The 14880-nt window shown below is 37.9% G+C and overlaps 1 protein-coding gene across 18 annotated transcripts in view; it reads left to right on the forward strand.

Moving 5' to 3' along the window:
• Nucleotides 1-14880, forward strand: part of PPFIBP1 (PPFIA binding protein 1) — a 180513-nt gene that overhangs the window by 132206 nt on the left and 33427 nt on the right. For 3 of the 18 annotated variants that reach the window (XM_059081534.2, XM_059081537.2, XM_067008948.1), the window contains 6 exons: nt 4312-4404; nt 4726-4818; nt 6187-6301; nt 8025-8057; nt 9736-9797; nt 13140-13224. In XM_059081534.2, coding sequence (XP_058937517.1) covers nt 4312-4404; nt 4726-4818; nt 6187-6301; nt 8025-8057; nt 9736-9797; nt 13140-13224 — 481 coding nt within the window. The remainder of the gene's footprint in view (nt 1-4311; nt 4405-4725; nt 4819-6186; nt 6302-8024; nt 8058-9735; nt 9798-13139; nt 13225-14880) is intronic. The other 15 variants (XM_059081538.2, XM_059081539.2, XM_067008949.1 and 12 more) reach the window with 7 other exon arrangements.

Consider the following 14880-nt stretch of genomic DNA (forward strand, 5'->3'; position numbering starts at 1 on the left):
ATATACATATACATATGGGTGCACATATATATGCATACTTATATATATCTCGCACACACGTATTCCTAGAACGAGTTGAAATTCCTTGGCGTTGTGAAGGAGAGGCAGTTAATTACTATGTTCCCTCATTATCCATGCTTCTTTCTATTTATTTATTTATTTTTTGCTGTACGCGGGCCTCTCACCGCTGCGGCCTCTCCTGTTGCGGAGCACAGACTCCGGACGCGCAGGCGCAGCGGCCATGGCTCACGGGCCCAGCCGCTCCGCGGCACGTGGGATCCTCCCGGACCTGGGCACGAACCCGCGTCCCCTGCATCGGCAGGCGGATTCTCAACCGCTGCGCCACCAGGGAAGCCCCATGCTTCTTTTTAAGAATAAACTTACACTGACTTTTTATCACTAACTGATAGTGGTAATTTTTATTTTGAGACTTTTGATATGAAATATTAATCCTCTCACTTGCCTTTAGAAATACTTTTGACTTTCAGACATTTGGAGCTTCTGTCTGTCTATCTAGCCATCCATGCATCCATCCATCCGTCCATCTGTCCATCTGTCCATCCATACTGATTCTCTTCATTGTGGAAATAATGGGTTCAAGTGCATGATTTTACTAGTAGTTCTTATTTAAGCACACTGATCACTTACTCTATAATAAGCAGATTTTTTTTTTTTGTTTTGTTTTGTTTTTGTGGTACGCGGGCCTCTCACTGTTGTGGCCTCTCCCGTTGCGGGGCACAGGCTCCGGACGCGCAGGCTCAGCGGCCGTGGCTCACGGGCCCTGCCGCTCCGCGGCATGTGGGATCTTCCCGGACCGGGGCACGAACCCGTATCCCCTGCATCGGCAGGCGGACTCTCAACCACTGCGCCACCGGGGAAGCCCCTAAGCAGATTTTTTAATGTGTATAGCAAACATGCTTTCATTATGTAATCATAAAAATCACAGATTTTTAGAGGTCATTTAATTTGGCCTTCTACTTTTGGTCTAACCCACATGTAAATCATTCCAAATAAATACAGCTCAGTATACTTTTGTGAAATTCAGGGTAGATTCTACAACCTGAAATACCTGTTTTCCTGGCTAAACATGCTTTCTTGTTTGTTTAACCTAGTTTATTGTTAATCCAGGTTTTCTAATTTGTGAATTGCTTTTTTGTCAAGGGGGGAGTTCAGAGCACATCCATGTGAAATCTATTCATTTGAAAATAAATATAAAGAACTGTAGAAATTTTTTCTCTCCTAGGGCCATCTCTTCCTTTCTCTTTATTTTGTTTCCGCAGTTGGGGTATGGAGAGGTGTCATACTGAATTAGAAAAATGGGTACCAAGAAGGAGAGAGGAGAAACTTTCCCCCCCTCTATTTCATTTCAAATATTTGTTTTATGCTCACTACATGCCATCACGATATAATATATATTATCCACATATGTTATCCACTGTGTGAAAGTCCTTCATAGAGCTGAATTTAATAAGGTTTACCCCATTGCTATTTTTAAAATTAAATTTTCTGTCGAAGATGTAACTATAATGGAAAGTCTTGGTATATGTATTACTTGCTCAATAGCAAAAGGAAATCCCCAACTTAGCTCATGTTTTAATCTTTAAGCTCTTTGTGAGTCACCTATATAAGTATGTTTTTCATTTAATTGAGACTGGGGCTTTTAAAACAAAACTTAGGAAGTTACCTACTTTCATTAAAATTCTAGCTTTTGTGCTTTCTTTAAAAATCTGTTTGGATATTTCCTCTTTTCCCTTGTGTCTTTCCCTGACTCCACAGCTGCTACAGAACACATTGGTAGAATTCAGTCAACAGATGGATAACATGGCAGTGGAGCTGACTCTGGTGTCAGGAAAGAAGTTTATAGTTTTGGGGCATTAAGAGGTGGCCTTATTATACACACAAAGTTTAGGGAAAGTCTTAACCGGCACAACTGTGGTTAATTTGGATATGAGATGTTAACCAAATATTGGGACTAAATTGAAGTAGCTGTTTTAGGATTTTTTTTTTTTTTTGTAAGACCCCAGAGCAATGTTTACATCTCTTGAGTTTGTCTGCATTTTTTATAAATCCATTTTTTGGTGTTTCCTTGCTTCTCTCGTGCATTCTCTCCATCATATGCAAGGTGATCTTATCAAACTTGTAGTAATCCCTGATAATTTTCTAATAAACATTCAATACTACTGTTAAAATGTAGCATGCACATACTCAGAGATTATGGGATATATGATAAACTTTGTTAAACATGAAAATAGTCTTCAAAATTAAAACTAAAAAAAATTAAAATTGAATATGCTCATTTTCTTAGAATGAGCATAGAATGCTCATTGTCTTAGAATTTTAGATTATTTGGAGATGAATTTCTAACAAAACATTAGAATGGGGGAAGACGTACAGATACTTCCAAAAGACTGGGGGTAAAAGTCTTGAAACGGGAAGATTGAGGGCTTGCCTGTCCCAGGAATTGCTGGTAGATGTTTGGCATCGTTCAATGGTGCCCCCTTGTGGTAAGAATACAGATATTAGAAATGAGTTTCTGTGGAGCCCTGAAGAGTTTTCTGGAAAGGAAAAGATAACAGGGATTTTCTTTTTAAAACAGTACTGAACTTCTGATAAGAAGTTAGTTGGAAATAATTTGTATTACATTTTTAAAAGTTTCATGTTAAGGAGCTACTTCCAGATTTTCCTGCTTGACTTTTCATGGGAAGATAGGGCTTCTTTCAGATTAGAAATTTATGTTCATATTTATAGTGTTGCCACAAAGGATGATTGGGTAGGGTTTTTTTAAGTAGAAAAATGACCTCAATTTATAATTCTATTTTCTTCATTTGTTTCTTCTTCTTTACAAATTGCCACTGTTTCTAAAGGAAGTGGTAAAATACAACAATCCAGTAGAATTCAAAGCTGTTTTTTACCAATAAGAAAGTGGGAAAATATATATAAGAAAGACCAGATTGATTAAGGAAGGCTACTAAGAATTCATATTATGCAAAGATGGTTAATAAATGGGAGATAAATAAATGGGAGAAACTGACTTTTTCCTTGAACTTGAATTCTGAACTTGTACGTAAGGACTGACAACTAAAATGTTATTAAATGATGTCAAACAGTTATTTACCTCATTCATAAAAGGAGAAAATAGACATCTTCTTATTGAAACATTGTATTAATAGTAATTATAATTAATATTAGTAAGTAATTATTATATAATACTGGGGAGTACTTTTCCCCCTTTTACAAGAAACTACAATTTAAAAGCTTGTAGGTTTTCTGAGAAGTGTATTTCACAACAGCATCCTTTTTTCTAGCCCCTGTGAGATTGAATTCTTACACTTAGAAGTTTAGAATAATTCCTCAATAAAAAAGTTTTATTTCTTATTGCATTGTTCTATTTGTTTTTTACAGCATTCTTGTGTAATTCTTTTCCATCTATGAATCTATGGCTCAGGAATAAATGTCTTGAAAAGAAAGGAACAAAAACACGTTAACCATTGGTGGGGTCTTCATGCCTTGTGGTTAAAAAAAAAAAAGTCTTCACAGAGTATTTGAGCCCTTCTTTTGGATGAGTTGGTATTGTTTCACATTCTAATTTCCTTTTCCTATTCTCTGGGCTCTGGACAAAGATATGTCCCTGTTGCTCAGAATATTTAGACAAATTTTATAAGCAAATTAGTTTTTTAAAATAAAAGTAGAAAAGTTGTATGATTGTATTTGTATTAAGAAAACATTAGGATTGCTTTCTTTTTCATTTTCCAAATATAAAATTATTATGATACTGAATATATTTGTAAATGGTAGGGCCCTCAGCTACCCTCAAGTTGTGAATCCTTGGTCTAAAGTGTTTAAATTTCATTTGATTCTCCAAGATTGGGCTGATGAACAATCTATTTTTTTGTAGAAAAAATAAGAAATTATAAAAGTATTTTTATAAATATCCATATATCACTGAAAAGTCTCTAAAAGTAAATGACTTTACTAAAGAAAACTTCTCTGGTTTATTTTAAAAGATAAGAGTTCACATAGTGATTTTTCATCTAGAAATATTTGCTCAATGGTAGTAAGTGATCAACTACATTTCTTAAAATTTTAGTCACCTTTCATTTTCATAATCAATCCCATCATTTTAGGGCAGAGGCAATGTTTTCGATGTAAAGATGGTTTAATTCTCAAGGAGACACATTCATTTTCATTTGTCTGATCTCATTCATCCAGCTTTAACTCAGGAGCTATTGACTGAAGATTTCCAAGCTGCTATTTTGGTAGCTAAGTGTGTTACTGCTTTCCTAATGTATTTCCTTGTCGCTTTTTGGACAGGGACTAATGCAGGAGATCAATGATTTGAGGTTAAGAGTCAGTGAAATGGACAATGAAAGACTTCAGAATGAAAAAAAGCTGAAATCTACCAAAGTAAGTTCTCACAATGGCAAACATTGTTATATAAATGGCTCACTATCTACAATCAATAATATAAACAAAATACATTTTCTACTTAGTATATGCTAGAGAAGGCATTTTACAAGGGAATGAAGTTTTTCCCCAAGCTGGAGACCATCTTGAATTTAAACACTCCTGTTCTGAATAAGAATCAGGGTTTAACTAATCTGATAGAGCATAACCTGTCATTTCTCTTAATTATCTAACCTCCTTTATAAACTGATACTGTTTCCTTGGTTACTTAGCTTGTCTTTTTCTATCTGTAGTTTTCTTTCACTCCTGTCTCTCTACCAGTCTTTAATGGCCAAACTTTCTAGCATGAAAATCAAGGTGGGTCAGATGCAGTATGAAAAGCAACGGATGGAACAAAAGTGGGAGTCCCTGAAGGTGTAGTAGACCTTGGGTAATGGGGTCCATGGCCTGTTGCTTTCTGGCTTGTCTTGTTTTGCTGTGATGGCGTTTTTCGTGGTGTGTGCATTCATTTCGTGTGTGTGTCACCTGTTCTTTAAAAATGTGTTTAGAGCTGATTAGAGGGACAATACGATCCCTCATATTGTCTTCAGAAACATATGAAATAGTGGAAAACAATAAGCAGGTAAAATAAAAGTATTCGTTTATAAATTAAATCTCACTCTCTTGGACTATCTGAGATTCAAGCATGATAAAATAATTGCAGCAATTCACCTGTGAAAGAACTCTGGTATCAACAGGAGACACTGTTTCCTTCCTTCTTGATGATAAATGCATATATCGGTTAACTCTGTCCTGGCAGTGAGTAGGAGTTCCTGCTTAGAAGCACAGTGAAAACAGGCAGCACTTCTTGCCAGTGCTACTGAAAATTCCTTGTATTTGGTGTCCACTCCTACCAGAAACAAAAACTACAGGGCCAACTTCTTAGCTCCACTGGAGAGCTACGTCTTCTCGTAATACTAAACACAGTACGTCTCTTTAGAGACTGAAACTATATTAAGAAAAATAAAGGTGCACTGACTAGCGTTGCGTAGCTTTGTTTCCTGGGTTAAATACAAAACTTAAATTTGTCAAAGCTAATTCTTTACCAAAATGAAACGGAAACAGACATTAGTAAATAGATAGCACATTAGATTTGGGGTCTTAAATAGTTGTGTAGTTTAAAAAAAAAAAAAGACTTAAAATCTGCTTTCTAAATCTCTTTTTTTCCATTGTTGTAGGAGATTCTATTCTTTTACCTTAGTGATGAGGATGAATTATTTAGTCCCGTGATTTGGCTAAAGCTGTTCATCGCGTGCTACCTTACCCACTAATTAAGCTCTATCTTGTCCAGGGAACATGAGTGCCATCTTGAAATGCTGAATAAATGTCAAGCAAGTCTAATATATTATTTTCCAATTTGCATTTTGTTTTGCTTGTATGACACTAAGCATCTAATTTGATTATCTTCCTTGATTAACTTGGTCAGATGTTTTACTTAACATAAGATTTAAACCTTAGGGCTGCCCCAGTCCTAATCACACTTTAAAAGATTTATTTTAAATTTGCTCACAAGGAAACTTGAAATAATTATACCATAATTATTATAAGTTGTACTTTGATTAATTGTCTTGCTTCCTGCTTACCATTGCCACTGTCTGGTTTCTGAAGTTTGCGTCTGAATTCTTGTAGTTTTTTTTTGTTTCATTCACAAAAACTAATTATTGACTTAAGAGTTAACAGACTCTCTGAATATCCCCGTTTAGCCGTAATCTACTCCTTTTAAATGAATTTATCATTTTGTAGGAGGAACTGGCATCTCTGAAAGAACAGCTGGAAGAGAAGGAATCTGAAGTAAAAAGACTACAAGAAAAATTGGTTTGCAAGATGAAAGGAGAAGGAATTGAAATTCTTGATCGAGGTAAGCATACATATTTAACATTTGTTCTCTTATTTTGCTAAAGTCGTCCAAGATCTGTAAAAGAAACTGATGTTAGATGATGTGTACCGTTAGCATCTAAGAGAGAGAGGGGTAACAGAGGCCATCTGGGCCCAGGACTGCAGGGACTCCTGCAGCCTGTTTACTGTGCTTGGGCATCAGTTAACTTCCTCTTGAGCAGCTGGAGAAGGGCACCTCTGTACTTTAGTGGGACTTTATTTTATATTACTACATGGTAAATTCCCATCATGTCCAAACTGCAATACAAGGAAGTGTCAAAAAGAATGAAAAGGAACCAAAACTATGTCCCAAGATTAGTCTCCTCTGAACTGAACTTGAGACAACGTAAAGTAAAGCATTTAGGAACCTCGCCTGCCTTTTTGAGAGGAGAGAGGGAAGGCTGTGTATCTTTGGAAAGTTAATGAACACTGCTTATCATGCGTTGAGCCCTCAACCTGCTAGAAAGCAAAATAGGTTAATTCTGTTTGGGGAAAACTGTATGAATTTTTCCAAAAAATTGTTTTCATAAGTTGAGGGGGTTTTTCCTGGACATTATATGGACTGTAATTTTTTATAATGTAGGTTATACCTGCTAGAAAATAACTGGAATGAAATGTGGGTTTTTAAAAAAATTACATTTGGAAATATATATGCCTGTGACATCTGACAACAGTCAGTCAAATTTAACCTTTCTTTGTTATAACAAATGATATGGCAAAAGCAACTTCTGATCATTCAAAACAGAACAAATTCCAGTTAGTGTAGATTTGGTACATTTTTATCTATTGCTTTATCTATTTTGTCTGTTTTATCTATTATTGTCTGTACAATGAGGGGCTTCAATTAGATTACCTCCAAAGTCTTCTTGGCTCTAGAATACCCTGGCTTTATTTACCTGTAGGTATCACAATCCCCTGTCCATCAGAAAACTCAATTCATCCAACATTGAGGGAAATGGATTTTTCCCCTCTATTTTGGCATGTGTAGAATGTATGTTCTTCAAGGACACTCACAGACAGGTCATGCTTTCAAGATTCTAAGGAAAGAAATGGAATCCTAGAGGCTATGTGGGCTAGAGGCTATGTTGGCTATGTTAGAGTAATGCTACCCAAAGTCGGATCTGAGGGCTAGCACTGGTCTGTGAACCACTTGTTAGCAGTACACAGCCAGGCATTAAGAGCAAGTGTTTAGAAACTTCATGGAATCTGGTGTTGACATAACATCTACCTGCGTGATCAGTGGACTCATCTTGGTGAACAGGAGATGGACCACTTCAGTGTTGTTGAACTTGAGCAGCGAGATGAATATGACATAAGCAATGTCCTAATCCCATGCAGGAGGGTCACATATCGGACTGTAATGGAAATGTAAAAAACAACCAATGCAACGTAAGCTGGTTGTTAAGAAGCACTTGTACTCTGAAGGCCCAATCTTAATACAAGAAAATCAAGGCTCAGGAAGATGAAGTTACAGAGGTAGTAACTCAGATTTACATCTTCTGATTAACTACATTAGGTTTTCTTTCTAACCTCACAGATATTGTAGTATCAGTCCTAAAGTCATAAAATAATGCTTAATATTCAGTCTTTATGAGGTTAGAGTCTCTTTATTTTAGGTAAAAGGAGACCAAATAATAGTGCTTTTAAAATATTACTTATTGTTGTAATGTATGCTAACTTCCAATTCAATGGGTTTTCCTGCACAGATGAAAATTTTAAAAAGAAGCTCAAAGACAAAAGTAAGGTTTTTGGTGTATTTCCATCAGCCTTTACATTCACCAAAAGTACTACTTGGACTGTTCTTTGCATGTGTTTTTAAAACATTTCTCTCCCCAAGGATGTAAAATTGCTTCATCAATAAGCTCCCCATTTCTTCAGAGTGTACAAAATAGAGGGCAAATAAACAAACAATAAAACAAGGAGTAAAAGACCATTTTGCCTATTGTTCCTGGTTCAGCCCTTTTGCTCTTCAGGATATAGCAGAGCACGCAGAGTGGTGGAGGTGAGGAAGCGTTTTCTCCATGGCTCAGGGGATACAGGGTCAGAGGGGAAAATAATGTTTAGACTCCTATGAAAACCTACTGTTTTTACCGTTTACCACAGTTGAAGATTATTTTGAACTTTGCTTTTGTTTTGCAATGTTTTGTAGCCCGCTTTTTCACTGAGATCTATATTAAGGGCTTCTATAAACATATCCTCTTGTGTTACAAAAGAAATTGTACCCAGGCTAACAGAGACTAGATTTAATGCAGTGTAAAGATAAAGCCTTAGTGGACTTTCCTCCAGACATTAAGTTCTTAAGGGAATTTGCCATTAAAAAAAAAAAAAAGAAAAGCAGTTCCTAAACAATATACCTTAATTGAAAGTATTGTATCAGAGCTGCATGATGCACCACTGTTGTAAAAATTTACCTTCAGTAGTATTTTTTTGTCCTCAAAAGCAGACAAATTTAGCTGAACTTTTTTCCTCTGTTTCAATTTTTTTAATTTGTGATTTCATTTTGGGTTGACTTTCCATATTTAAAATGTTCGGTTTTTTATTACTAAAGTAACATGCTTTTGTATTTGAATATCACATTTTAAGGATAATCACTTACTTTGGCCTTTTAAAATAGTATTGTTTAATGGGCTTCCCTGGTGGCACACTGGCTGAGAGTCCGCCTGCCGATGCAGGAGACGCGGGTTCGTGCCCCGGTCCGGGAAGATCCCACGTGCCGCGGAGCGGCTGGGCCCGTGAGCCGTGGCCGCCGCGCCTGCGCGTCCGGAGCCTGCGCTCCGCAACGGAAGAGGCCACAACAGTGAGAGGCCCGCGTACTGCAAAAAAAAAATTTTTTTTAATAGTATTGTTTAAAAACGGTTTAAAATAGTACTGGAAATGAAGTTTATAGATGAAGCAAAGTACTTGTTATCCTTCTGTATGGAACCTACAGCCAGCTTCTTAGCATGACACTCATGTAAATATCACGTTCCTTCAGGCTCTTACCATTTGTGTCTCCATCTTGGTTATAACCGAACATCATTTTCTCTGCTTTTGTCATATATACAGCATTCACTGCTTTCACCTGCTTTATAAGTTTCTTCTTCGAAAACTCTGTATTTTTATTGTTGTAGCACTGAAATTTCATCTTCAGTGTTCTTATGATGAGGATTTTGTTCTTGCTTTGAGAGAGGGCAGTTGTTTTCTTTCTGGAATGATGACTATTAAGGTGAGTTAGAAAGTGTTCATTTTTCAGGTTTTCCCTGAAAGAGAATATGAACGGTACATGTGCCTTAAAAAAAAAAAAAAAAAAAAAAGAAAGTGGAACAAATTATTAACACCTTTACCTTGCAACATTCCAATCTGAAGAGTCAGTACCTTCTTGTTATTGTCACACAAGTTAACTAAACAAACTTCTGATTTGATCTTGTGATATTTCAGATATTGAAGTACAAAAAATGAAAAAGGCTGTGGAATCTTTGATGGCAGCAAATGAAGAAAAGGTAACTAGATGAAGATGAAATTTAAGTGTTTATTTGGATGTGTGATAACATTATTTTGATCATTCCATGAATTCTCATCAGATATCCCAGTTTGAAGGAACATCGCCTAAACACGGCTGACAGTAAGGGACAGGCATTCTCCCTTCCTGCCCAAGTGGGCCTGCTCTCGGGGGGCAGGTCATAGACGTACTTGTGCTGCACAGACGGGAATGGAGACCAGAAGCACTGGCTCCACTGGGAATCTACCCCTCCCACCCACTGCCTTGAATTTAGAAAATGTTCAGGTTATCAGATCAGCTCTTTATATTCAGGTGACAAATGAGACAAAGGATACAGGCCATAGTACATCCTTTCTGTGGCCCCTGGAAATTCTGGACTGCCCTATGAACTCTGAAGGAGGTAGCCATGGCAACTTTAGCTTCACGATCATGTTGGTTTTCTTCTCTAGGAACATGTTATTTCCTTCACACTCCTGGCTTCTTTCACATCCGAGATTGTCTCTGCTCTCCTGATGGTGAGATACCAGGAAACAAGCACAGGCCCCATGTAATCAAGGATGGCACTCGACTTTGTTTTAGCTATGCTGACCTAATGCCAAGGTCTCCAAGAGCGCCTTTCCTCTGGCTGTTGCTTCTCCTTATGCAGGGACCCTACTAAGGAAGCATGCTTCTTCTTGGCTTCCCTGACCAGCCATATACCCAGCAGGCAGGTTTAGCGCCTGTCATCAGAACTGCTCTCCCCTCGTGTCCTTTAATGAATAGAACGAGGAGACATTTTCCCACGAAAAGAGTAATTTCAAGGAAATAAAAACCAAGCAAGTGCCAAAGAACTTTGTCTTGATCTTTTTCTCTCACCATAAGCTTCTTTCTCTAATTCTTTCTTGCCTACTCTGTTTTGTTTATTTATGTATCTACTTATTGCCTTTCATTCTTTTTGTTCTTTATTCAATGGAAATAAACTCTCCTACCCACCTACCCATATATAGGTTTCTTTTTTCTAGTCTTCCCCACATCAAATAAAAAGAAAAGTCATTAGCAAGCTGCCCACATAGATTTAATTTGAAAAAAAATCACTAAAATTCATTTTGTTTTAATTTCTCTCCCTCAAAAAGCAACAATAACAAATGAAACTCCCCATGTTGAATGAGGGCTTACTAGATGCTCAGACTTCTGTAGGAGCAGCAAGAGTGACATAACTTCTTGGTGGTTCCAAGAAGTCTTCAAAGAGGACATATTTGGGCAAATTCTGAGGGAGAGCAAAAGAGTCATTCATCAGGAAGATGAAGGATTCTGGGCAAAGGAGCCATGACTGAAAACATGTCTCAAAGCCAAGGCATGAAACAGCCAGTGCGTGCTGGGAAAGTTCTGGAGCAGGAGATACAGGTGGAGGAGTTGGGTATATGAGAGAAGTGCTGTGGTGAGGCTAATGATTTAATGATTTGGGTTCTTAGCTTTAGACCTTGGACAGTGAGATCATTAAATTACCAGCTTAGAAAGCTAACTCCAGTGGCAGAATGGAAGCAAGAATAAGGGAGGGAGAATGAAGACAAAAGAATTAAGAGGCTGTTAAAATAGGTGAGAAATGAAGACGGGCTGAAATAAGGCAATGGCAGTGAAGTGGTAAGGAAGGAAGGGATTTTAGAGAAATTCACAGGTCAACAAGATTTTAAAATCTTTGCATTTGGGAGTAAGTTTCTGGTTTGAGCAGTGGGGTGAATGATGGTGCCCATAAAAGAGTTCAGGGGGGACTTCCCTGGTGGTGCAGTGGTTGCGAGTCCGCCTGCCAATGCAGGGGACAAGAGTTCGTGCCCCGGTCCGGGAGGATCCCACATGCCGCGGAGAGGCTGGGCCCGTGAGCCGTGGCCTCTGAACCTGTGCGTCCGGAGCCTGTGCTCCGCAACAGGAGAGGCCACAACAGTGCGAGGCCAAGAGTTCAGGGAATCCAAGCAGAGACCCAGATACTGGAGGCAAATAATGAGCTTCATTTTATTTATTTTTTATTTATTTTTTTTTTTTTTTTGAGCTTCATTTTAGATGTACTCAATTTGATGTGTTCATGGGACATTATTACAAGGAGATTTCTCATAGAAAATTGGAAAATCAACCTAAATTTTAGGATTAATGTAGGATTATAGATTGGTGGGGAGTGAACCCCATCAATTTTAGGAGAAATGTAGAGTTGAAATATATAGATTGGTGGGGACAAAACTATAGTTCATGTGTCAGTTTGCTTTTGCTCCATGATAAATCACATTTATTATTTCTCATACTTTTGTAGGTGGGCTAGATTACTCTTCTAGTCTGGGCTGGCTTTGCTGATCTCTACCATTAGGCGGTGGCTGGAATGGGGCTGGATGATTTAAGATGGTATAACTCACGTGTCTGGTGATTGACTGGTCTAGGTTGACCCCAGCTGGGTTGTTTCTTCTCCAAATGGTCTCTCATCCTCCAGTAGACTAGCCTATGCTTCTTCATGTAGTTGCCTCAGGGTTCCCTAGGGCAGTAAGAGAGGGCAAGCCCCAATGTGCAAATACTTTTCAAGCCTTTGCTTTGAACCACATTTGTTACATATCATTGGCCAAAGCAAGTCACATGGCCGTGCCCCAAATCCACGTGGGGGAAGCTAGGGATCCCATTTTTATAATTTACCACACTGAGGGCCTGGGAAGAGAGAAGAGGGTAAAAGACAACACGTTGAAGCTCTAACATTTTATATTCTGGGTTGGGAAGATAGTGGGGGTTATGGAAGTAGAATGTTTATCTGGTCAAGGAATTAACAAATCAAAACAGAAGAAAAGAAAGAGTGGAGAGAAAAATGAAAGAAGGAAAGAGTGGGGGTCAATCAGGTGCCATCTAGAAGTCAAATTAGAAAAAGGATGAAAAGTGTCCATTGTTTTTAGTAAAGAGAAGGTCACTGATCATTAATTGAAGCTGCTTTGGTGGAGTGTTTTGAGAAGGGAAAAGCCAGATGGTGATTAATGGCAGCTGGTAAAGATAGCAGGTGTAGATCTTTCTCTCAAGCTCTGACTTAGAGAGGAGAGTAAAGGAAGTTGATTTTTTTTCTTGTTTTTTTTGTTTTGTTTTGTTTTGTATCTTATTACCTTGTTTTGTTTTTGTTTTTTAAAGATGGCAGCTGAAGGATAGGATCTCTAAATTTAGAGGTACTTTTTCTATGTCTCTGATGTATGTAGGCAAAATATTCTGGACATTACCAATTTTACTAAAGTTTAGAAGTATTCTTTGAATAATGTAAATAATTCATGTCTGCTTATTCTTTGTGTCACAATTACTTTTGTTGTTTTAAAATCATAATATTAAAGATGATAATTTATTTTATTAATAGGATCGGAAAATAGAAGACCTTCGACAGTGCCTGAACAAGTACAAGAAAATGCAAGATACAGTGGTACTGGCCCAAGGTAAAAAAGGTAGCGTAGCTCTAAAGACTTTTCTGCTTTACTTGATTTTTAAGTGGCTATGAACTTTTTTACACTTGGCCTCAATTTCTTTCATGAAGTATATCCACTATTTCAAGTTAGGCGGCTCATTTCCTTCATTCAGTGATGTTATTAGGCATCTGTTCTCTGCCAGAAAGTGTCAGCTGATGAGTACACTGTTGGTTGGTTGCCCAGAGAGAGCCTCTCGACGGAGTTGATTAAGTAGCATTGCAGAGAGAAAGGAGGACAGCACCTGCGAGAGCCTTGGGGGAAGACGACCTTGGTGTGTTTATTAAGAAACAAAAGGAGACCAGTGTACCTAGAAGGTAGTGAGCAGGGGGAAGAGTGAGACAAGTTGAGATAATAGAGGTGAGCACGGTCGGGTCATGCAAAGTGAGGAGTTCAGCTCTTTTTCGAGCCCAGAGGGATCCACTGAAGGGTCTGAACAAGTCAACCGCATCATCTTTGTGACAAATGGACCATCGTGGACTGTGAACCGCTGGGACTATTCCAGCAGTGTTGGAAGGAAGGGAAGTCAATCAAGAGGCCCTTGCGGTATTGCAGTGGGAAGATCTGATGGTGCTGATCGGAAATGTATTGTGGTGTTAGAATCAACTCGATAGTGTGATGAATTAGATTAGGAGAGTGAAGAAGAAGAAGAAGGCATCAAGAAAGATCAACATTTCTGACTAAGGCAACTAGCAGATGATGGTTCCATTTACCAAGAGGGGTAAGCCTAGAGAAGGAACATGCAAGTGGTTGAGGAGGATTGTGTTCAGCTTTGAATGTGTTTTTAAAAAATCTGTAAAACATCTAGGTAAAGATAGTGTGCCTTTTGTTGTATTTATTATTATTTTATCTGCTGATGGGCCAGTTGGCCATCCACAAATGTGGCAAAGCTTTGGCGGTCATTCAGAACACACAAAAATGTGAAGAACTTTGAAAGTTCTCTTGTTCATTAGCACTGCCTAGTTGGGGTTATTTGCTTTGAAAGTAAGCGCTGGCTACCATCTGTAAAAGGGATAGCTAGTGGGAAGCAGCCGCATAGCACAGGGAGATCAGCTTGGTGCTTTGTGACCACCTAGAGGGGTGGGATAGGGAGGATGGGAGGGAGGGATATGCAAGAGGGAAGAGATATGGGAACATATGTATATGTATAACTGATTCACTTTGTTATAAAGCAGAAACTAACACACCATTGTAAAGCAATTATACTCTAATAAAGATGTTTTTTTAAAAAAAGAAATTACCTAGAATTACACATATCAGTAGCTATTAAAAAAAAAAGTAAGTGCTGGAAATAAATAAGTCTTTTGGAAGGTACTCATGGGGACACTCGGATTTTGAAATTTTAATCTTGATGGGTTCACAAGGAAAGAAAATGCTGCTTTAGACCAGGATCTTTGAAAAGAATGGATCTTCATCTTTTTGTCCAGAAGGCCTACTATTAAGACTTTATAAATATCTGAATGAGCAAATGAACCTCTAATTATCAGTGTAGACTTATGACAATTCTTACCACTCACCATTTTCTAAACCTTCACAGGAGTCTCTCTTCTAAGGAATATTGCAAATTCTCAAGTAATTAATTTTTACATAGTCATAGCATTTAAAACATTGTTTGATTTTATAGAATCTCAACACTAT

Source organism: Kogia breviceps, chromosome 12 (assembly GCF_026419965.1).
Source record: "Kogia breviceps isolate mKogBre1 chromosome 12, mKogBre1 haplotype 1, whole genome shotgun sequence".
Taxonomy (NCBI): domain Eukaryota; kingdom Metazoa; phylum Chordata; class Mammalia; order Artiodactyla; family Physeteridae; genus Kogia; species Kogia breviceps.